The sequence below is a fragment of the Rissa tridactyla genome, chromosome 9 (genome assembly GCF_028500815.1).
Source record: "Rissa tridactyla isolate bRisTri1 chromosome 9, bRisTri1.patW.cur.20221130, whole genome shotgun sequence".
Taxonomy (NCBI): domain Eukaryota; kingdom Metazoa; phylum Chordata; class Aves; order Charadriiformes; family Laridae; genus Rissa; species Rissa tridactyla.
Window position 1 is genome coordinate 16,686,051 of NC_071474.1, and position 22,784 is coordinate 16,708,834.

Here is a 22,784-nt window from a genome sequence, read left to right on the forward strand (position 1 = left end):
GTGGCCGATGGCCCAGGTACAATCCTACCTCATTACTCTGACGAGCTAGTCAGAAAGTCTGGTCTCCTTGCACATAGAGATTTTTACACGGTGCTGCCTCTTACTATTTTAAAACAAAGCGTAGTGTCAGGAGCTCAACAACGAACACTCACTCATTTGCCTTGGCAGCAAGAAAAAAGATTATTTATTCTTGAAAGCCCATTGAAGAAAACATAACTCACGTATTGCTAAATTTCAGAGGTAGTTTTCTTTGAGTTTTCTCTTCATATCGTTTTGATAAGAGGCTTAAAAACTCCGTTTTGAAGACCGATTCGAGCAAACTATCATATTCCTGTTCGTGTAGAATGAAAATGTCATCCTGCATTGTGCTGAAAAGAAATCAGAGCATATACCATTCAGATTAAAATTTCATCAGCAAATACAGCCAGCATTATAATGACATTTGCAGAGTACTCATGGTTAATTTTTAAAAACATAAGAAAGTCCAAGCAGCAGTAATTACAGAGTCTTCCTTTCTGAGAACAGCTTTGGTGTTTTCTTTCAGAAGTTGATAGTGGAATATCTGAAACAATCCTTTTTGAGACACAGGAATGCTACTTAGTCATTTTACAGTAATTATGGTTATCAAAAGAACACGTACTCTTACAATTAAAGCCCATCTCTTCAATAATGGTGAAACTTGTGATTAGCGGTGAACTGGAAACCTGAAGATAACTAAAGAAAGACTGAAACCCAACACAAACAAATTCGGAATGAAAGCTTTCAACTTTCCATTGGCTTTAGCTTGGACTGGTTTAGCACAGTATAAAACCCACACATGGTGGGTTGCCACCCATTCCACCTTTGGCTCAACTCCTCTTTACACCTGCTGAAGATACTGCAAACCACTTCACAGCAAATGATGTCCACACCGGTACCCTGCAAGGCTGATTGGCCCTTACAGAGTCCCCGCAGTAAAAGCAGTTCTGCCACGTCCTAGCCAGGATTACTATTGTTCCAGCACACTTGGAATATGTTTCTATGTGTATTGTTCTTCCTTTTAACAGCATGTTGGCACACTTCCTAGCTGCAACTACATTGGTGCCTGTCTGCTTCGGCATCCTCTCTACAAAGAGGTATAAACAAAGCTTTCCAAATAAAACTGTAAGACGTGAAAATGGAGGCCATGGGTCCCCCCTTACTTCCTAGCTTGAATAGCATACAAGCAGCCATAGGACACTCGGGTTCAGGTTGCTATCCCACAGTAAGCTGGTTAACATCCCGCTGGAGGAGCTTCTGGAACCAGGTCACAGCATGGGAGCGCAGTGCTAGCTCAGACACAAGGAAACGGTGGGAGCATAACGAGAGAGGGAAAAGGCTGCCCCTTGGGCAGCCCCCCACATTTGCATTGGATTAGAAGGGACAAGAAACCTCTAATTTCACGTGTGATTTCATAGCCAGTTTAAATCAAGTTAACACTGTTGTGCTGTCAGAAAGGGCAGCCGCCTTCTGCCCCTCACCCTTTTTATTCACCGCAGTTCTGTTCCTTGCCTCATGCTAGAATCCACCCCTGCCCTTCCCTGGTAGATTAATTTTCTGCTTCCCTTACTTTTTAGTGTCTCATCCATAGCCCCATGCAGCCCCTGGGTGCTAGCTACTGCAGGGAAACCTGGGAGAAGAGACAGCACAGGACTTTTGACAGCTGTCCAGAGCTGAGAATTGCTTAACTTTATCATAAAACAATTACCACATCACCAGCACGTTATTTCACAAAATGGAGTACAACCAGTGAAGGAAGGAGCATTAGTTCGACATTAAGTATTCCTGGCAGAAAATGTGTGGCTCCTTTTCATGGTTGTTTAGTCCACTGTAGGGAGTATGAAGCCAAAGCTTCTCTGCTCTTTTGTCAATGTTGTTGGTCAATGTTCTGCTGATGATATTAGTAATCTAATATCAGAAAATATTATTTTATAATAGCAATTTCTTTCAATACATTAGATATCACCTACCAAGTGAAAAGGGCACTCTCAGTTTGCATTTCTCTCTGGAGAAATGGGCCTTTCAAATTGTGTTGGATTTAGAATTAATATTCATTACAAATTTTCACCAGTTTTTCCGAAAAACAGTATATGTAACTCAGCAGTGTGAACATCTCCATTGCAGTGGTTAAAGCTGTGCAAAACCAGGCAGGGGAAGGGCCCATTACATAGGCCCGAAGCGCCTGAAGAAGCCAAAATTACATACCTATCACTAAGAAACAGCTTCTTTCAATGGTTTGCATAGCAATACAGCACGCAAAGGTGCCAATATCTCACCTAAATCTATTATGTATTGCTTCCGCATTTCAGAGTAACTCCAAAAGTAAATTAATTACAGCACATAAGGAACTCAAAGAAAAAGCCTCCACCTTCTATCAGAGGCAAAATTAGGTCTATTTGCCCTCATCACTGTTTTCTGATCCTAATTACCTAGCAATCAAGGATTTCCACTCTGAGCATGCCCTTCCCTTTTCCTCCACAGCTGGTCTGCCTGATTGCTGACTCTATAAATCTGAAAGGGGGGAAAAGGCCTAGCTTTCTGACCCCCGCTTTTCATCTGGTTACTGGAAGCTACGCATGGCTCCTTTACAGACTGTGAGTACCTTTTTATGCAGAATTAAAAATAGCTTCTTAGTGCTGCTAGAGGTGCTCTTGACTGTCAGGTATGAAAATGCAATTCTAACACACTTAGGTAAAGGACGAGCTGTATCACTGCCTATTTTTCTAAAAATCTACCTACCACCTGCGCACTCCACAATCTTCTTAAAAATTCTGAAATCTTGCCCGTAGTTCAGAAAAGGGTGTATGAAACTACAGCCTTACCTAATTGTATTCAAAACAGCCGTAAGAAATCTATAAAAATACAGCAAGAGCATGACCTCCTTTTGTATTGCCAAGCAAATCTAGAGCCTCAGCAAGGTTCTGAACAAGATATGTAAGAAAAGCCCAAGACCTGCAGTAAACATTATCCAGCCAGTGGTACTATTTTTGCTGATTTGGCAGAGTCTGACTGCACAATACCGTTAGGATGTCCTGTGTCACTCCTTATCAGATGAATTATAAAGTTCAGTTATTTATCATTACTAAAAACGCAACAACATTTCCATGAGAGTATGAGTTGTCATTCTCAGTACCCTGAACAAACTCCAAGTTGGCCACTTGCACTTTAAATTGCAACTCCTTTAGTAATTTAAATTGCTATATATCGGTATTTGCTGTTAATACATGTTAATAGTGCTGATTATTCTGTCTTTATCATGTAGAAGTGTATTGATACAAGCTTACATCAATATATTGCACATGGGTTTCTTGAGACATACTGTTTAGATAGCAACGCAAGAATCCAGTTATTCTCTCTCCCTCTTCCATTTAAAAATGTAGCCAATTTTGTATGGATTTAGCTAAAATCCAATATTGCTTGAAAAATAGTACAAATAAGAACTGAAACTTATAAAACTTTGAGGCCAGAATACAGAATAGAGCTAAATCCATTCTGGATTAGCTCATGAAGAATGTTATTGCAATTATTTTCTTCCAGTGCAGATGTTGGAGATCACTTCAAAACCAGTCAGAAATCTATTATCTTAGAGGTGTAGAAAATTTAAATTATAGGGACTGGCGTTTTGAAAACACATGAGAGAATGCAAGTTAGAGCTAATACAATTTTTGTTCTAAGCCTGACGTCTGAAAGAATGCTTTGGGGGTTTTTGTTGGGTTTTTTTCCCCAAAAAATAAATCCTAGGTAATACATAAACTAAATAAAGGTTTTGGTCTAATTTTATTAATTGAAGACTGTTAAATATTACAAGAGCTAACTCTTGTCACTGAGACAAGATTATCTCGGATTTGAGAGAAGGAGAAACTTTTACAACCTCTGCAGACGGAGTGTTGCATTACCACTAAGTCACTTCAATACTGAGTTAAGAGACCCCTTGATTAAGACCCATTTTGAACTCAGGCCATTCTAACATGGCATCAGGGAAAAGCCCTCTTGTCCCCATGTTTTTTAGGGTTTATTTTTGGAAGAATACCTGGACAGTTTGATAGCTTGTAATTCTGAATCTACTTTTAGCAGATACAAAATGCAATGCTTTTTACAACAAAATAAAACCAACAAGCTAAGACCAAAATATTACTGGATATAACATAACATATATATTCCCTCTGAACTAAGCCCACTTGGTTTTGCTTTGGAAGGCTCTGTGGAACTGTTATTTACATGTGAGAGGAGTGTAACAGCTTTCACCAACTTGGTGGGGAGCCATAGTTTTAGCTGACTCAGTGTGACTCTGCCTTTGGAATGCACTGGCCCAGTTCAAGCGGCTGGTGCAATCTATTCGAGGTCTGCATAGTGCACAGTCCAAACTGGGAGCACTAAAAAGACAGCTCTGTGTGGACATGTCAGGTATCTCCTGCAATCTGGGACTGGCTTGACATTCAGTCACCGGAAGTGATGTGAAATCAAAGTACAAATAAAGGTTTTAGCAGCTCACCAGAGAACACCCCTTTAGGAAGCAGTGGACATGTACAAGGTGTACTTCCGTAAGTAAGAATTACTTCTGGGATACATGTTTGAGCCAAAACTTACTAGAACCTGCATTGTGAGCATATGCTTCGCAGAATACATTTTGTGGGACACAACAGATAGGTGAGATCCAATGCAAGTGACACATTTTAACAACTAGTCAGAAAACGTTTGTGTGACTAAAACGTAAACATCTATTGCTATAACACACTTAATAGGGCCATGAGTGAAAATAAGGCTTCAGCTTTCTTTATTTACAAGATTCAATTAATACAGCTTAAGAAATTCACCCTTCATCAATCAAATTATTTCCCCCATCCTACGCAAATTTCTCTGTCAGTGGAAAGAGATTTTCAAGGTACTGACCTTAGAGAAACAGAAAGAATTCTCTCCACTTCTATCCTTCGCTTTAAGACTTCCTTCACTTGGCCTTTCTCTGGACCCTGCTTTATCTTTTCACGCCCAATCAGGTATATGCACTTTGGAGTGAGGACAAGATCTCGCTTCACGCTCTGAAACACAAAATTGTTTGAAAATACATTGCCGTGTGGCGATCAATATGCTAATGTTGTGATGCTGCTCCAAAGATATATAATGTACTATGATTTGGGGCAATACTGTCTTTGGTTCAAGTGAAAACAAAATACAGAAGTGATTAATCACACGACCCCAGAGTCAGACTGGACAGGAAAGTAGCTTTGTTCCCCGTTTCCTAACTAATGTAGCTTTCTGCCCAGCAAGTCCCATAAAGCCTTCATCCTGGGACAAGAGGTTTGACAATGACAATGTTCCAATCGCAAGGGTATAACTGCATCCCTATGTGTGCCTTGGGTCAAAGATGCTTTTTCCAAGCTGTTATCCTAAATGGATACCAACATGGTGGCGTTTCTGCTAAAAGATAGTAAAGACATCTGTAACTCCCTAGCAGAACTGATCATTAGTGGACATTGCTCTTAAACCTACCTTAAACCGTCTGTCATATTTAGTTACAGTGTCTGCAAAATCAATCTTCTCCCGTTTGCCCACAAACTGGCGTAGCTCTGGATGGTCTTCCATGCCTATGTAGTCTCCCACAAAATTTCTGTTAATGCTGTTCCGTCGTCTCTCTTTCTTGTTTAGCAATAGATCTGATGCTTAAATACCAAAAATAAATGTTGGTTAATAGTATTTACTAAACTTTCTAAACTCATGATCTAAGAGAGCTAACTGTTTCAAGCAGAACTTTTTGGGAAGAAGTGATAACCAAATTGTTTATAATATGCAAAAATAGTGAAGCACTGCTACTAATCTTTTATATAAGGATCCATGTGATTATTAAATCCATTCCTAATGAAATACATTGATGGCAAGCTCAGCAGCTCTGATGAATCAGGAGCACTTCTGGAAGTAAGGAATTTCTCACTCATTGTTGGAAATCAAAGATTAGCTCTTCCAACTCCAGAATATTGTTCATTCACATAATCCAGGTCACACATGCAACTAAGCATTGCAGTCCTTGGACTGATTTGTGTCATCTACAGATCACCCAGGTCCTATATAACCATAAGAAGCTTTTCCTTTTTCACTTCCCCTGGAACATTGCTGATTTCTGTCCTACTCGGTCTGTCTTTGTTTTGACACTAAAACACTGGATAGTCCAAGAAATCCACGTATGCAAAGCAGCCAACCTTGTCAGCGGTACCTCAGGGGTCCAACAATTCACAGTCAAACCTAGACAGTCATCTGTAATGCAATGATTTGCTCTAGAGAGAGGGTGCTATTTCCTTCATCTCCTGTGGCACTCTTTCTGTTCCTGGAACCATGTGTGAAATATCTGTCATCAGAAATTATGACCTACCTTCTTCTCTCATCTGTACATATTTTTTCCTGGCCATATACTTCCTCCATGCCTTCTGGATGGCCCTGGCATATCCATCATACTTCCTCTCTCTCATCTCTTCTAATAAAAATAGCTGTACAAAGAGACAGTAGGGTGGGTCAAACATTTTACATTAAAAGTTCAAGAAAAAGACATATTTTACTTTCAACAACTTTCCAGTGCATTTCTCTCTAGATCCAAGCTGGTGCCTCTACCACAACTATGGGACCTGAGATCAGAATGTTAAGGTAAACTTTTCTGGAAGAAATCTCTGATGCTTGAGTGTTTCTGGCTCTTACCAGTCTAACCATTACTCTTGATACCCAATGATGAAGGAAGAGGAATATGGATTCTCTCTGAAATATTCTAATGGCGGAACTCAAGGTTCTCCACTGGACATCCATCTGGCCTCCATCTTTACATTCTCCAAAATTCATGTTTCTCTTGTCAGAATGCTACCATGTCTATGGGGATCTGCAATGTGTAACATAACACACTGTCTGAATTTCATACTCTCATATGGTCCCATTCTTTCCCAGCAGTGAATGTTGGCTGGCTGCAGGATTTACAACTATGGTCTTGTATTTCAGTATGACATAATAAGATTTTTGGGTCTAATATCAGAATTCAAGATGAAATGCTGTTTTATCAAAACAAATGGAAGGTGCATCTCCTTTTTTGAGAATTTCCCAGGCCCCACTGAAATATATGCAAATTTAATGCATTAGAACAACTTCATGATTATTGTAGGATACAGCATATTTCACTATAGCCTTTTACCTACTTTAGTTAAATGTTTTCTTGTCTCATCAGAAGCACAAGCATTTGGCTAACAATTACAGTACTAAATCAGTCCACTGACATGACTGTTGCTTACTATTTCCCTCTACTGTGTGTGTTAAATATTCATAAGGACTTTTTTCTAGATTTCAAAAGAGATAAAATTAGTAAAAACAGGTATATCAAGAAGCAAACTTGGGCTTTAGGATCCTTTTTTTAATTTGCTGTCCTAAACCGTGCAAATCTAGAAAAATACTGTTGCTCATATTGATCTTAAAAAGGAAACTTGATCTAGTGCAAACCATTTCTGTAGAACCTCACTCACTCTTGTACAGAGTTATTTATTCAGGTGTTTGATGGAAATGTAAATAATGAAGCCTCCTTTCTGCCACCCATAAAACCTTGTTTCACAGTTGGCAGCTCTCCATCTACAGCAAACTTGTTTAAAAAAAAAAACTCTTCTCAAACACGCAAGCACTAGATAGGGTTTCAGCATACAGGCCTGAGTCCTCCTGATGCAAAAACTTCCTCAGCTTCAGCAGGAGCATGATCAAACCCTTCTGCAATTCAGGCTACAGTAACAATATTGATGTTGTCTCTCGTGAACGCTCACGGTTTATTTCTTTAACAATAATGCTAACTGCAAAATCTCAATGCAAAATAGTCTATCACCTGCAGTTGAAGGTCACAATTAAGGAAGTTCAATGAAAATGCTGAGTTAAGATATGGTTCATAAGTTGTAAAATAAAAATACTGCATAAATTCTTTCCTAAAATATGTATTATAAAACCTCCCTTCACACTCCTGAGGAAATAAAGTATTTTTCATCTGGTCAACCACAACAGGTGCTCTCTTTGGTAGGAAGAAAAAAAATTATTTATCATCTAAGAGATTGGTTTTCTCAAAAGTAATGTATCACTATCCAATACTTTAGTAAGAGGAGAGATGATTGTCTTTGAAACTAAAAGATATAAATCAAGCTTTAGAATATTCAGCTGATAGAAAGTTTTTCAACTTAAAATGAAAAAAGCCATATTTTTAGTACTTGTTTAAAAATGGATTTCATGGCTTTTCAAAAAATAAATTTTTAAAGAAAATGTATACAGCAATTGAAAGCATTAAATTAAAATCAAAATGCAACTCAAAAACATTTTATTATTTCCAATTAACCTCATGTTGTCTTAACCTGCAGAACTGCCCTTCAGTAAAACAAACGTGCCATTAAATAGCATATACATGCAACCAGGACTAAGTATTAAAAAAAATTAATTAGAATGGGAAGATGCATCCATTGGGAAACAATTTGTTCCTCTTAGAAACAACCTAGTAGCAGGTGATGTTGGGGTACAGACTATTAATGTTTTGTCCACCTCAGAGTGAAGGGGAACCAGAGCCATCAGTCTTATGTGAGCACTTGCCACTTGGCTATTAAACAGAAGACAGACACCAGAAAATTATTTCATTTCTTTGAAAAACACAGTGAAATGACACAGTGTCATTGCCTGGATTACTTTTGCTTTACAAAGCAAAAAAAAAAAAAAGTTTCTGGAAAAGGATATGATAGCAGCAGAAGCGTTCTGCTTTTTTTTTTTTTTCACATGTAACTTCAGGTAAAGTACTAAGAAACCACCTAATGCTCAACTGCAAGGTAGGCTATACACACTAAGCACAATTCCTTCGGATAAGTAAGTAAGGAATACATGATGGCAAGTAGAGCATAGGTTTTTCCTTGACAACTTTCCTGAACAGTGATGTAAGAAAACTTTTTCCAACAGATTTTGTGCAGTTTAGCAGCCACAAGGAAAAAAACCAGCCTTATGATGCCTCCTTAATGTTATCTTTGAATGGGATTTCAAGTTGCAGTCACTCTGGAACATTGATTTATAATCAATGATGCACAACATATCCTTGCTATAACTGGGGGTTATTCTACTTTCTTGACTAGTTCTTGTTCTGAGGAACCATGTTCTTGGGCTAATGGTCATAGATATGTTTTCATGCCATGATATTCCATCATATGACAGATTCCCTGATGGAATGTCACCGTGTACAACCTGACACCAAAGCATCTTCATATCCCATCTCCTCTTCTTGACGCATTTAATATTCCTTGTATTAGTGTTAAAATCACACAGGGTCCTTATGTACTGTGCCTGTTATAAAAGTGCCTAGAATCCCTCTATAGCCTCAAGGCACCTGTGACAGACCTGCCCAGCTTAACTTATGTTATTATGCTTCTCCCACCTTAGCAGGTATCATGATGCTCAACTTCTGAGACTTTTATTTCAGCAAAATAGTTTCATAGTTAAAGACTCATGTTCTGCCACACACTTACAGACTCTGGAGCTTTGATGAAGACTTTGGATTTCCCAAGCTGGAATTGGTCAGGATCCATGTTGACTGACTGAAGCAGGTGGAGAACTCCTTGCTTCTCTTCTCCTTTCCAGGAAGGCCAGGTTGCTTTGGTGAGAATGGCATACCTTTACCACCAAGGAGAGGAGATTAAAATCTGACATCAAACAGCAGCAGCAGAATACCACTAACTCAGTCAATATTACCCTGGGGGGAGGGCTAACAGTTTCGGCAGGACTTACAGAAGCTTGGAGTGTGGGAAGATGCACAGTATTAAGATGGTACTTGTTTAGCAAGACCAAATAACTGCAATGAGAAGGGCAACAACGTCCAGGAGTCTCCCACTTCCAGATGCTAAGTTAACACTTGGTAACTGTGGTAGTTAATCACAGAAAGTTGTGCTGTGATCTCCTTAAGTCCAGGTCAAGGTTATTTACTAGCAATGACTTATGGTCCAGATTTAAGTACCTACACCCTTGGTATTCTAGATTCATTCCCAAGCATTTGGCCAATTTCCCACTCAAGCGTTCTCTGTCCATCTTATTCTTACAAAGGCATTTTGTGTTTCTAAGCAAGTGGCTGGCTCATGCTCCTAACCCACCTGTTCAACAGCTGGGCATTTAGCAAGGAGCCATTCTTGGCTTTACCCTAGAAAACCTTTGGCTTGGCCTCTGGTACAAGAGGGAAGGTACAGCCATGGTGGTGTAACCTGGAGGGAACGCTGGGAACTGACCACAAACGGCTAGGCAAAGATAATACCATGTCTTTTATAGGAAGAGGTGAGTAGTCTTCTGTCTCTTTAAGCCTTGAAAATGAGAGGGATGCCAGGTTGCAGCCCCTTTTAAACTGTCCACTTTTTCAGGCATAACTTGGGCTTTTGGAACTGCCAGGCTGGAGTTACAAAGCTGCCTTGTTCCACTGCCCACCAAGGAGCACCGATGGGTTTTAGCTGTCTCAGCGTCTCTATGGATAAGTAACTTCTCTGACAGCAGCTATTTAGACTCCTGGACAATGAGACTGGAGAGCAGCTAAATATGTTGTGATGAATTTATTCCCCAAATCTTTTATGTTCTTTAGTCTTGACAATATTTTTTTTAATGCCTTAAGCGTTATTGAGCTATATAAACTAAATCATGCTTATTAGTAGAACTATTCAACTAATGAAAAAAGTGATAAAGTATGGAGTTCAGTTTAATTCCCAAGTTCTTGTTTCTTAAGATTGAGGCAGCTCCTAATAAAATGTTCTCAAGAAAATCACTCAAGGAATTGCTAGAAAATTCATTAAAGGAAGGTTCATTACTCATTCTTGTCATATCCAAAATGCTATCCAACTAGGAAGCAGAAACAGTGTCATGCAACTTAAATAATAATACCACACAAAGAAAAATAGCAAACCGTTAAAAGGGTACATATCACAAAACCCAAACACCTCTGAATAGCAAGTGTATGAAAAGTGAAAGCTAACTGAGGATTAATTCAGTAGGATTCAAAAAGTTCTACTGATGTTCTCATGTTCAAATCTATTATTAGTTAACACATGCTCAGGTACTATGCATGATTCTGTAACAAAGTAGCTCTTACACCATCTTAAACATAGAAGTATATTATACATAAGCTATCTTTACAGAAAACGTGTATGCTTATGTATTATGTAATCTATCAATATTATGGGGTAAATAGATGCATCCTAGTAAGGAGTTGTAAGTTAAAGTAACTCCCACCTTATTCAACAGCGTCTTTTGCAGGTTCATCACGTACTGCCAACAGTATAGCTCTATAGGTGGGTCTAAGCAAGTCTGATGTTAATAAAGGCATTTGAAACTGCTACCTTCCACGCAACAGAATTTGACACTACGTTTCAGTATGTTACAAATTCTTTCCTACATCTGAGCTGCAAAGGAAGGTACAGGGAAAAACATGACTTAAGACCTTTTAATATATCTAAAACTCTCAGCTACAAAATGAGAATACATTTGTACTTCTCCTTTTTCATAAACTCAAATTAACTTCATACATTTTACTGGTACGACAACTCTACAGGGCAGAAGAAACAGATTATTTTATAACATGCACCAATTAAGCATTTCACAATTTTATGATGTGACAATTCTATCGGTGTTTGCTGCTGTTTAGAAACAGCACCTCCCTCTAATGTACTTGTGCATGCTTCCTATTAAACTGCTCATGTCAATATCCATGTATCTAGGTTTTTCAGGCTTGTGGAATTTGATCTTACAGAAGGTTTTGGCACAAGTACTGTGTTCTTAAAATGCTTCTGAAACAATTTCAAATGATGACTGCCCCCCCAAATATCTATTATAAATTCACAGTAAGCAGTTGGGTCCTATGTCTAACTATGGGAGTGTGGAGTTCAGCTTTCAGACTGGTTATGCTTTGAAACACATAGGCCTTTTTAGTGACTGTGGCTTTTTGCATGCAAATGTAGATTTTGTACATAAAAGTCTATTCAGCCCAGAAATCTCCACTTATATGGAGCTGCCAAGGAACTCCCAATGAAAACAAGTGTACAAGCATGCATTTCCTGTCCATCCCATGCCTCAGCCCGCTTCTACTCACACTGACTCAGGGTGTCAGAACAGAGCTTGTTCTGGATGCTAGGGAACTGTGAATGGAAAGGTTGCAGGAAGAGTTTTACTCATAACAAAATGCTAAATTTAACAAGACTAATTAGAAACAAATGGCTGAATTCCATAAAGAACGGTTTCAGTTGCCTTTGGATCTCTACATATAAAGTGAAGTCCAGAAATCTATTCGCCTTCCAGAAGCACCACGCAGCTTTCCCTTGTGCAGACTTCTCGGGCAAATTTCTAGACCTGCACAGCCCTCACAATCCATGTTCAACAACTGCGGAGGCCAGATTTAATGCACATTATTAATCTGTTATTCTGTCTCAGCAAGCCTGTGTTAAGTAACGCAACCTGAAGCACATTCATCATGTTTATGTCTGGGCTTGAAGTTTCTGAAGAAAAAGGGATTTAAAATTGTTCCATAATGAAAACTGAGTTCATACTTTACGGTATTTTAGGTCTGCCTAGTACTAGATGATTAGAACATTCTCAGCGTTATCATGAAGTATTATCAGTGGCTTTGTTCAGTGCTGTCTGATTAATTATACTCCATTCCTTGCAACAACTGATGGGGTGGTTTGGTTTCTGTTCTCAAATGTAACACAAAGACTTACAACAAAAGCTGATCTGTCATGTAATGCCCCAGTTTGGGCATTTATTTGCTGTATGTCTCAATTTTCTAAAAAACCAGAAGCTGAATGTTGTATAAATCTTGAAATTGCTCTTATTTAAGAGGATTTCATTAGCTAGTGGAGGTAGTTAATCATCTTAACAGCTGGTCCTAGGACACTGAAAAAAGGATAAAGAGCTGACTTGCTTTCATTCAGTGAGCAGCTGCAGTGGTTTGAGTTGTAACCATTCCCAGCTGTTTGAACAGCCATAGAATGATACAACAAGCAATTTAAACTAAGGTTACTCTTAACACTTGAATGGCAGGCATGTATTTCTTCACCTCTCTTCTGTCCTTGGGAGAGCTAGAGCAGTAACATTTTAAACAAAGGCTAGCTGCTGGACACTCAGATTCCAGGCTCTCTAGCTCATAACTCTAAGTTCCTGTAACTCTTTGAGAAACTCCCTCATAGGGCTACAAAAAGAACCGAGGTCTTAGGCTAGTTTACAGAAAAATGAAAAGACTTTCAAAGACACAAGGCCAGTCTTTGACACACTTTCAAATCTCTGTGTAACCTAGATAGAGAGCAAGGTAAATGGGGAAAACAGAAGGGGTAGGTAAGAAATGAACAGCTTTCAAAACTTGCAACTTCTTGTTTTCCTCATCATCATGTAAACAACTGTGCTGTAATATTTCAAAATTAATATTACCCTACCTCTGCAAAAACTTCTTGAAAATCCGCCTGTAAGCATAGCCAGCTCTTCTTACTCGAATATTTTCTTTCAGACCTAAGTATTCCACTTGATGTTTTACCCTGTGGACAAAAACAATGCAAGATTTATATCCATTTTATTTCAGCATTTTTGTGGACTAAAGTATCCTTAAAAGTCCATATCACGTTTAAAGACTACTAACTTCTAAAATTCATGCACAGGTATAGAATCTATTCTTGCACATTAGTATGCATGCCACATGGAAGGAAAAATATTCAAGGCAGGTAGACTACATTACTGAAATATATGTAGCAAGTTTACCTTAGCATTTTTTCCAAGTTTAACTTCCCAACTCCTAACTAATTTATGTATAAGTTTCTTAACTAGCATTATTACCCATAAAAGACCAAGTAACTATATACAACTACATGGCTGCTATCCAAGGAAGTGGGAAATTGTTTTGTGTTTTATTGTGGGTTTCACCTATGTTTTACATAGCTCAAACATCAACAGTTGGTTGTTCTGGAGAAAGAACCAAACCTGATGGCTGGAGAAAGCCCTAGATGCCATGTTTCCATTATGCAAAGAACCAGAAAGAAGAAAGCTAGGCCAGCATATTCATGAAAAATTAGCATTCCTCCTAATTTTACCATACTGCAAAGGAAGGATTTGAGGATAGGCAGAAGACTGGCCGAATCATCCCTGGTAAGCTTGTTCACGACATACTTTAAAAGCCAAAAAAAATTACAAACAAAAACTGAGCTGGTACCAGTCCCCCAGAAAGTGTTAATGGCTGTGGAGGGACTCTGTTGCACATGTGAACTGAAACACCATTATCCCAACAGCACTATGTTTCCCTCATACAAAACATGTTCGTTTAGGTTCTAAACAGGGAACAAATATGCCCCCACAAATCTCAAAGCAGAAAAAAAGCGAAAGAAAATAAACCTTCCCTTTTGGCACCTTTTCCTCTTTCTGGAGCAGTGGTACATTATTTTATGTTTCTTCTTACACATCCTGCTACTCTACTATTTAACGCTTGGAGATTTGATTTGAAGAATTTCAGTTAGCTTCCTTAACAATGTGTGTTTCTTGCAGTTTTCCTTTGCATTTCCTTAATTTCCTCATCTAAGTCATGTGGCTGGAAGACGCAATGTCAGGTTTTGTGGTATTTGGGGGCTTCTGTTGTTGCCATTCTTTTTAACATGACAAATTGTAGAAGCTTTGGCTTTCAGCCAGAAATATAAGAGTTAAGATTTTAGTCCTGCAAGTTTAACAAACAGTATATAAAAGAGCATTTCTTTACATATAATGAAAAAAGTGAGCCTGCAAGGAGCCATTTAATTTTGGTTTGCTTACTATTTCTCTGATTTTACAAAAGATTTTTCAAATCCTGAAAAACTCTTGGTTAATTCAGTGTTATTTCTCTAGCTATTTTGAAATGTTAAATTTCAACATAAAGTCTATTACCCATTGATTTTTTTTTTTCTTTTTTTTGGTTGAGACATTCTTTTCACATGACTCATAGTATAAAGGGAGAAAACTGTTGAAATCCCATGCTACAAATGGGAAAAGCTCTTCAGTTATTTCTTCATTTTGAAGAACACATACAAGAGATATTTTACTAAATAATGAGTGATACTGCTCTTCTAGCTTATAGTAAAGAATATTGCACACTTTAATCTTGCTGTGTTCAAGGAATAAAGTGTATTTTGTACCCACTCCAAGAATTCTGGTACAGTAGAAAGTTGGTGGACAAAAATACATTTTCCTGTTTATAGCTTTCCCTCCTGTTCACATCTGGAATAATGCACTGGAGCAACAGTATTACTCCCATTTTCTTACTGTCCTGCCAGTATTAGTGTCCAGCAACAGAGAATCTGAGACATTTTTCTGTTTTTCCTTTTCTTTCTGAGAAAAGGCACACTGAAACTCTCCCTCCAGGCATCAACCTCAAGCAGGTCAGGGTCTGGGAATTCAGCTAATGCAGCAATTTTGAGTACAACTCCAAGTGGCTGTGCCAGGACCTGAACAAAAACACATTTCAAGAACACCCCAATTTTTGGAATAACTAAGGTATTATACAAGGCTTAGATATTACACAAGGTCTATGTTTAAATGCTAAATATTCTGGAATTATTCAACAGCAGTACAAAGCTGGAGTGACATGGCTTCTGTGAGCATGAAGTAAGACAAGCTTTGTCAAGGTTTCTTCCCTTTTTCAGTAACGTTTTCACTGTCCAATAACACGCTACTAATAAGCAGATTAGATAATACTACTCCCATCACATTGACTATGGCAGCATGCGTATGATTATGTGATCACAGAAGAAAACAAAAAAACCCTAAACCAACAGTCAGCAAAACACCACATAAACTCAGTTGGTTTGTATTCCCCTCAACACAGAACTTTCTCACAGTAAAATCATGAAATAACAAAATTAAACTTCAGTTTGACTTGTCATATGCATATAAAATTCTCTTCCCCAGACACATCACTAACTGCTACAGCACGTGTATCCTATGTGAAGTCCCAATATAAAATATGTGAAATCATAGCTTGTAATAGGAGATAATGTTAAGGTTTTTAAACAGGGAAGGATTACCACTATGAGAACTATTTCCATTTGTGTCCAAGTTTGATAGTATACAATCTTTTGTATTTCATTTGTTATCAGTAACGGCTGTATTTGCCAAATACCATCCTCATTATGGGAAAACAAGAAGAAATCTTGACCATTTTTGCTCAAAAAGGGGTTTCTTGAAAGCTGTTTTTTTTCTCAGGACTAGGTTTTTGTTTGTTTGTTTTGCTGGTTTCCTAGCAACACCTTCCACAATAATAGGCCTGTTTTCCAATATGTAAATGACTGAGCCCCTCAACTTATAGTTAAAAGTTTTAGACATACTTTTTCCAGGATCACCTACTTTCCTCCTTTGGTCCCCAGTGTCAGTGGAAAATTAAGAGCGGCATAGTAGCATTTTCAGGGGTGGAAAAGCTAGAGAAAGAGGGTCTACATTTACTGCCAAGACCTAAATGACACTTTCAAGTGCCGTCCCAATTGTGGCTTCTCTAAGTGCTCTACATGTGCATGCAATTGTGCTAGTCTGCATGCCAAATGGCAGGAAGTGAATTCTGATGTGTGTTGATACGGTCAAGAATGCTTTTTATCAGACTTTGCAAGTTGTTTCACTGTGATAAAAATAACCACTTGCTTTATCAGCACTTGTACCGATACCAAAAGTACCAGATATATAGTAATAAATGTTATCTGTATCAGGACCTCACATATATACCATACTGATCACCTACCTCAGTGCAAAAAAGAAGAGTATTTTTTTTCAGATAATATGAAGATGCTATAAAGCATTGTATGATTGAAGATGCCTTAAAACAGATGTGATAAACCAAACTGATGATTTTGATGTCTATTTAATGTCTATATAACCACCTGATATGATATTCTAGTGACTTCTCTTTAAAGAGCTAGTTAATACAACTTAAAAGTTCAGAAGTTAAAAAGGAATCTTGTATGTTCTTGGCTACAGAGACTTTTTGGTAAGTTTGATAATAAAAGCAGATACAGACATCCCGCTGGCTTCTTAGCTACCTAACAGAAGCTGTTTTCAAAGCATAAAGCAAAAATTATAATGGATGTACAATGCATTTGGTGTGCAAATTCTACATGGAAAACTAAGTCTTTAATATACTGATTGTGTTAGTGTTATGCAAATGATGATTATTCGCAACTGGCATAAGAAAATCTAAGAACTGCATATACTAACTGCTGATTTAGACCAAGTGACCACAGCTTATCTGCAAAGTTTAGGAGAGGTCATGCCAGATTTCATTTCTGAAGGTGTTAGAGTACCTAGTTCTGTTTGTGTGTAGGCTGTATGATTACAAATTATGAGGTTTTGTGGCTTTTTTTCAGTATTAGCACTGTTTCTCATCATGTACTCTGCTTATCCATACCTGCTCTCCTCCCAGTCTCGAGACTTCTTTGTTTCATTTGGTTTGATGCAGCGGATGTAATGGGGTGTACACTTCATCAGGGTGCCAACAAGGTCATTTGCTTGTTTCTGTAAAATTGAGGCAAAACAATAGGATCTGAGGTGAACAGGGTAAATCCTGTGAGAGAATTCTAAAAATTATCAACCATCTGCTGATGATTCAGTTGACTTTGGTCTTTCTCCAGAACAACCAAAGTGTCTTAGGATGATACGCTCCTCATGAAAAATTTATCAGTAAATAGAAGGCACCATTATCTCCAGCTATGTAAAAATATTTAAAATACTATATAAAAGAAATGAGTGACAAGGTGAACTTGACTGTCAGGGTGAAATATAAGGAGAGAGGTTGATAAAATATTGATTTCAAAAGTCTGCAAGTGTGTAATCTAAACATATATTTTACAACCAGTCTCCAAAAAGATGCTCGCCTTCCAACACTCGCTGCCTTATTCAACGCACATTATGGTCAGTAGAAAGACTTCTGTTGACTTCAGTGGGGATTGGATCAGGCCCCGCTGCATTTCTGCAGTATAAAGAGACCAGTTATGTGTAGTTAATTGTAGGACATCAAGTGGCTGAGTGAAGGGGCTCATTCATTATGCACATGCAAGTACTATTATCGCTACCATCAATTGCTCGTTTGGAAAATTCACTGCTGTAGAATGCAGCTGAACAAAATGTTTAATGAACAGTAATGCTGGGCAAAACATGATTCTAACAGCTGAAACAATGCATCACTTTGCAATCAAGATACTCCTGATGTCTATCTTTAAAAATGTCTGTACAGTAAAAAACCGGAAAGACTACTTTCTTAAAATTTATTTATTTACACACCCGTATATGCACATACTAACACAGCAAAACCAGACATACTTTGATTTTACTGCCTGCAGTGGTAGGACGGCCCTTCTTGTCCACTTGAAGATTTTCAGGAAACAGAGCCTTTATAAAAGGCCTAGGAAAGAATTAATAAAATAGTGTTGGCATAGAAAGACAATTCAATGCAGAAATGTCAAGGAATATGCTGTAAAAGTTGATAGTTGAGCAGAATATAAATAGCTATTTCTATTAATCTGGAGTTACATCAAATCTGTATTAAGATTAGTATTTTCCGTGAGTTTCATTCCTTATAGAGATCCCTTGCTATTTTAGTGAGCCTTGGAAGACATGACACCAGACTTCTAGACTCAAAGAAACGCGCACTTCTTAAAATGTAAGCATCAATTAATTAAAATACATAACAAAATAATGTTACTTTATACGCTAAAACAGTGCCTGTTCTGAGAGAATGTCAAATCACCGATGGCCTTGTTTGAGGCCAAAACAAATGGCTGTCATTATACCATTTGATTCTGACACTGGAGTACCTTACTTATTCAGATTTGCAGAAAATGAAGGTCAATATAATGCAAGTGATACTGCTCTACCACAGCGATGTTTTATTTCCACTTTTAAACAAATGAGTTCACAAGTTGTGAAGTAGAGAAGTCAGGCCCTCTGCATCCATCTGAACTAACACGTTATTCCTAGCTTTAAGCAAGTTTTGCTTACGTACAAATCACTGCTCTGCATGAGTTCAATCAAGTCCATGAAAAGAACATCCCGATTTCTCTCGCAGAATCCATCCATATCATAAGATACCTGGGCCAAGGTGGAAATTGATTGTTTGTGGTAAGTTGAGAACCCAATAATTAAAGAAAATTTAAATTCTGTCCTTATCAGTAGCTGTTCTGAACTTTTTGGTTAGTCTGGTATAACTTAAAGATACTACAATGATCACTAAATCCTTGCATATATTATTAGTTAGCTCTTCTACAATGAACATAAAGGAATTTCATCCCTGCATTTAAATTCAGTGAAAAAGACTTGGAGCTAGTGACTGGAATACAACACAAGTGAATTTAGCACTGAATTTTACTGATGAAACATTTTTGCATAATAAGGGCTTACAGTTATTAACTATAACTGCAGGAAATCATGAATAGTCTGAGAAATATACCCAAAGAAGACAGAACTGTATATTACATTCCCAGTTTTATTGGTATATCATCACCTAAGTATCATTTTTATATCTGAATTCTTTAAATTTACTGCTGCTACAACCAACAATTAAGACTGTAATTAATAAAAGATCAGGGGCACTTATTTATTACATTTAATATTAAGTTCTGGTTAATATGTTTGATAGCGGCAAGGCCCAGATGCAGCTGTCCAAAGTAAGGGACACGTTAGGGCATATTTGTTCTAAGCTCCCTACATTGTGAGAGGACACTGTCTCCTGAGATAATCTGGCTATTTAAAATCAAAACAGCCCTCTACAGGGCTTCCCCCTTCCTCTCATTACTGTTCTTTTTCTTTATAAATACGTTATGCAGAATTCAGTGATGATTTTCCACATTACCTTTCCAGCATAGTGATGAATGATAAATCCCTGGTTCCAGCTGTTGAAATGTTCATGAGTCCCAATCTGCATCTGGAGTTTTTGAAGCAATGTTTGGTCAGCTCCTTCTCCCACTGCATGCATGGTGGCACACACATCATCTAAAATGCTCATAATCCCTGGCGGATTCTAATGCATTATTAGAGAAGAATAACAAAACCAGCAAAAGAAGTGAGGAAAAAAATAAAGAAATTACGATGCCAGTTTTTCCCCCCAAACAGAAAATGATCTTTGCTACAAAAACACTAGCACAAAGTTACAGCAGGAAGAATTTCCCCCAATTGGTAGAGTTCACAGTAGAGATTAATTTGTCCACAAGCATACAAATAGTTTAAGGAGAGATGCCACTTTGTTTTCCCCAGCATTTCCCACTGTCCTTATCATTACACAATGATTGCTGTTTAAAAAACGAAAAACCACAACAAACAAAAAAAACAAATGCCCAACATTTGGTTTAGGTTTTCATTCCTTCACAAAGCAATCTTTTTTCTCATTCCACCAAAAAATAAACCCATGTCAGAGGTAAGTATTTAAACTCACATGCTGTAGTTTGACAAACTTAGAGCTAAATATCTAAGATTGCGACAGAAATCGTATCCTCTTCCTAGTTATCCTGACAAAAATGGGAGATGAGCAAAATCTGATGTGCATTTGAGCGCAAGCCAGTATAGTACTTGGAACTACTGTTAAAATTACCTGGCTTACGTAAGGACAAAGAACTAGCTGAAAAACAACCTACTTCTGTCTTAAAGGACAATTCAACATTTGTCACCCCAAATCAGAACATAAAGACTTTAAACTGCAGAACGTTTCTGTGGAGAAAAGGCACAAAATTTCTCTTATGTACGACACTTCCTAATACTTCCTCTTCACTTGTTTTCTGCTTAATTTGTGACAGTACCTCAGAGGAAGCTGGTATTGCAGCTTCCCCAAACTGAAATACATCCCCCAGGGACACAGCCTTATCTGATGTACAGTAGGATGTGTCATGAAGTTCGTGATAAATTTATGTGTATAAAATTTTAATTTCTATTACTATATTTTTTAGTCACACATCAATCATGCTATCTTATGGTTCTCTTTTTGGTTGTTATCTTAGATAATATATATCTTAGATTACATATATCTTAAAGCTCTTATAAGACATCTTATATAAGATTTATATATAGGCTTAGTATGACTCAGTAACTGAACAACAGTATTCGCATTTTTCCTATGAACGTTCTTGACAGCAAAGCAGTTGCCCAAATATTTTAAAGAAAAATCTTGTTGTTTTTTCCATCTGTTTGTTCTAAATACTTACCACTTTGTTCTCTATAAGGTCACATACTATTTTGTTGTTAAAATAATCTATTGGTGTCCATCTAATTCCTTCTTGCACATATTCTTCCTGTTAAGTAAAAAGAAAGAAGCAAATATTTTTTGCTGTAGTTGTGTTGCTGTGGCTGTAGCACTGGATTTACAATGCACCACATATACACAAACTCTGCACTACTCATGTTCAGAGAGACTTGTGAAATGTATGACTGGAGGGAGGTGAGAAAAATGACCCTAATGATAGTTAAATCCATCTCTCTGCTGCCGAAGAGATGAATCGGAATCCTTCTCTTCTCCCCACACGATCTTTTGTCATTCATAGCCCTTGAGCAGTTACTGAGAAGAGCAGGAATATTTTGTCAGTGCATTCATTGTCAAAGCACTTCACAAATAGTAACAAAGTGGCTTTTACAGTATCTTGAGAGTGCACCTAAGCATCCATATCCTAACCTGTTTTAACAATTAAGATTGTGACAGGCATATCAAGGATCAGACCCGCCCAAAACACCACAGTTAAAAATGCCCATGAAACGGAGACACAGCTCTACTTTTTATTTCTGCATGCAATTATTGTAACCATAAAGACATCTAGAGACTAACTGGGGAAAAAAATCGTACTAAAATTTGATTAAATTGACCCACTCGGTTGCATACATAGGAGTTCAGATAGACACTTAGCAGGCCATTTGTGTGCTCAACTGCAACGATCAGTCGCAGTTGTCCTTGTTTAAAGACAAAGGCTATTGTGCATGTGCATTCTTGAAAACATTGTCCTAAAGTTGGTGCCAGGCCTGAGCTCATAGCGTACACAATGCTTCTGTCTCAGCCGCATTCTGTCTGCCCTCCCATGCAGAAGCTCACATTCACGGAAAGTAAGATTTTGCAGTAAGACTGTGAGCAGAGAACTGCAAATACTTTCACAAGTATTTTTGCATTTGTCTCAGTAATCTATTTCATTCATATATATATATTTTAAAAAAAAAAAGGGCGTGGAGGAAATTAAGGAAAGTATTCCCATTTAACTGTGTGTCAGGTCCAACGAAAGCACAGGGATGGAACCAAGCTGCAATTTTCCATTTCTGTCAATGAGTCAGAATATGCAGCAAGTCTGGGCAGAGTCATATGACTGCATTAGAACACCAGATGACGGACTCGCTTCTGTACCACTGTATTAGAGAATAAATGTCTGTAGCTGCTGTGGTGTACAGATTTAGGGTTATCCAACAACAAAGAGGGGTTTTTTTGTCTTGCTTAACAAGGCAAATTTTACTGTTAGCAGATGATGAAATCTCAATTTTTCCACTAATTGAAAAAGCAATAGCTCATTTATGAATTCAAAAATAATAAGTGTCTGGTTACCTGTTCTGCCTTCAGTGTCAGTTCAATAAAAATCTGCTGTAGTTTTTCATTAACAAAGTTGATGCAGAACTGTTCAAAACCATTTTTCTATAGAAAAGGAAACAATTTAAAAATTAGTCTCATGCTTTATATACAATAATTCCTAGTTCTTATGCTGGCAATAAGCTTCAAAGAAACACTGTCAATGATGGATGGGTTGCTGACTTTATAGACA

General features: G+C 37.8%; 1 protein-coding gene across 1 annotated transcript in view; it reads right to left on the reverse strand.

Annotated features, from left to right (window-relative positions):
• Nucleotides 1-22,784, reverse strand: part of MYO1E (myosin IE) — an 88,627-nt gene that overhangs the window by 10,496 nt on the left and 55,347 nt on the right. Inside the window, exons 12-23 of the mRNA XM_054214569.1 lie at nucleotides 22,571-22,657; nucleotides 21,198-21,284; nucleotides 19,856-20,023; nucleotides 19,010-19,095; nucleotides 18,328-18,409; nucleotides 17,417-17,523; nucleotides 13,446-13,544; nucleotides 9,516-9,660; nucleotides 6,380-6,494; nucleotides 5,506-5,675; nucleotides 4,909-5,054; nucleotides 222-368 (exon numbers count right to left, since the gene is read on the reverse strand). Coding sequence (XP_054070544.1) covers nucleotides 222-368; nucleotides 4,909-5,054; nucleotides 5,506-5,675; nucleotides 6,380-6,494; nucleotides 9,516-9,660; nucleotides 13,446-13,544; nucleotides 17,417-17,523; nucleotides 18,328-18,409; nucleotides 19,010-19,095; nucleotides 19,856-20,023; nucleotides 21,198-21,284; nucleotides 22,571-22,657 — 1,439 coding nt within the window. The remainder of the gene's footprint in view (nucleotides 1-221; nucleotides 369-4,908; nucleotides 5,055-5,505; nucleotides 5,676-6,379; nucleotides 6,495-9,515; nucleotides 9,661-13,445; nucleotides 13,545-17,416; nucleotides 17,524-18,327; nucleotides 18,410-19,009; nucleotides 19,096-19,855; nucleotides 20,024-21,197; nucleotides 21,285-22,570; nucleotides 22,658-22,784) is intronic.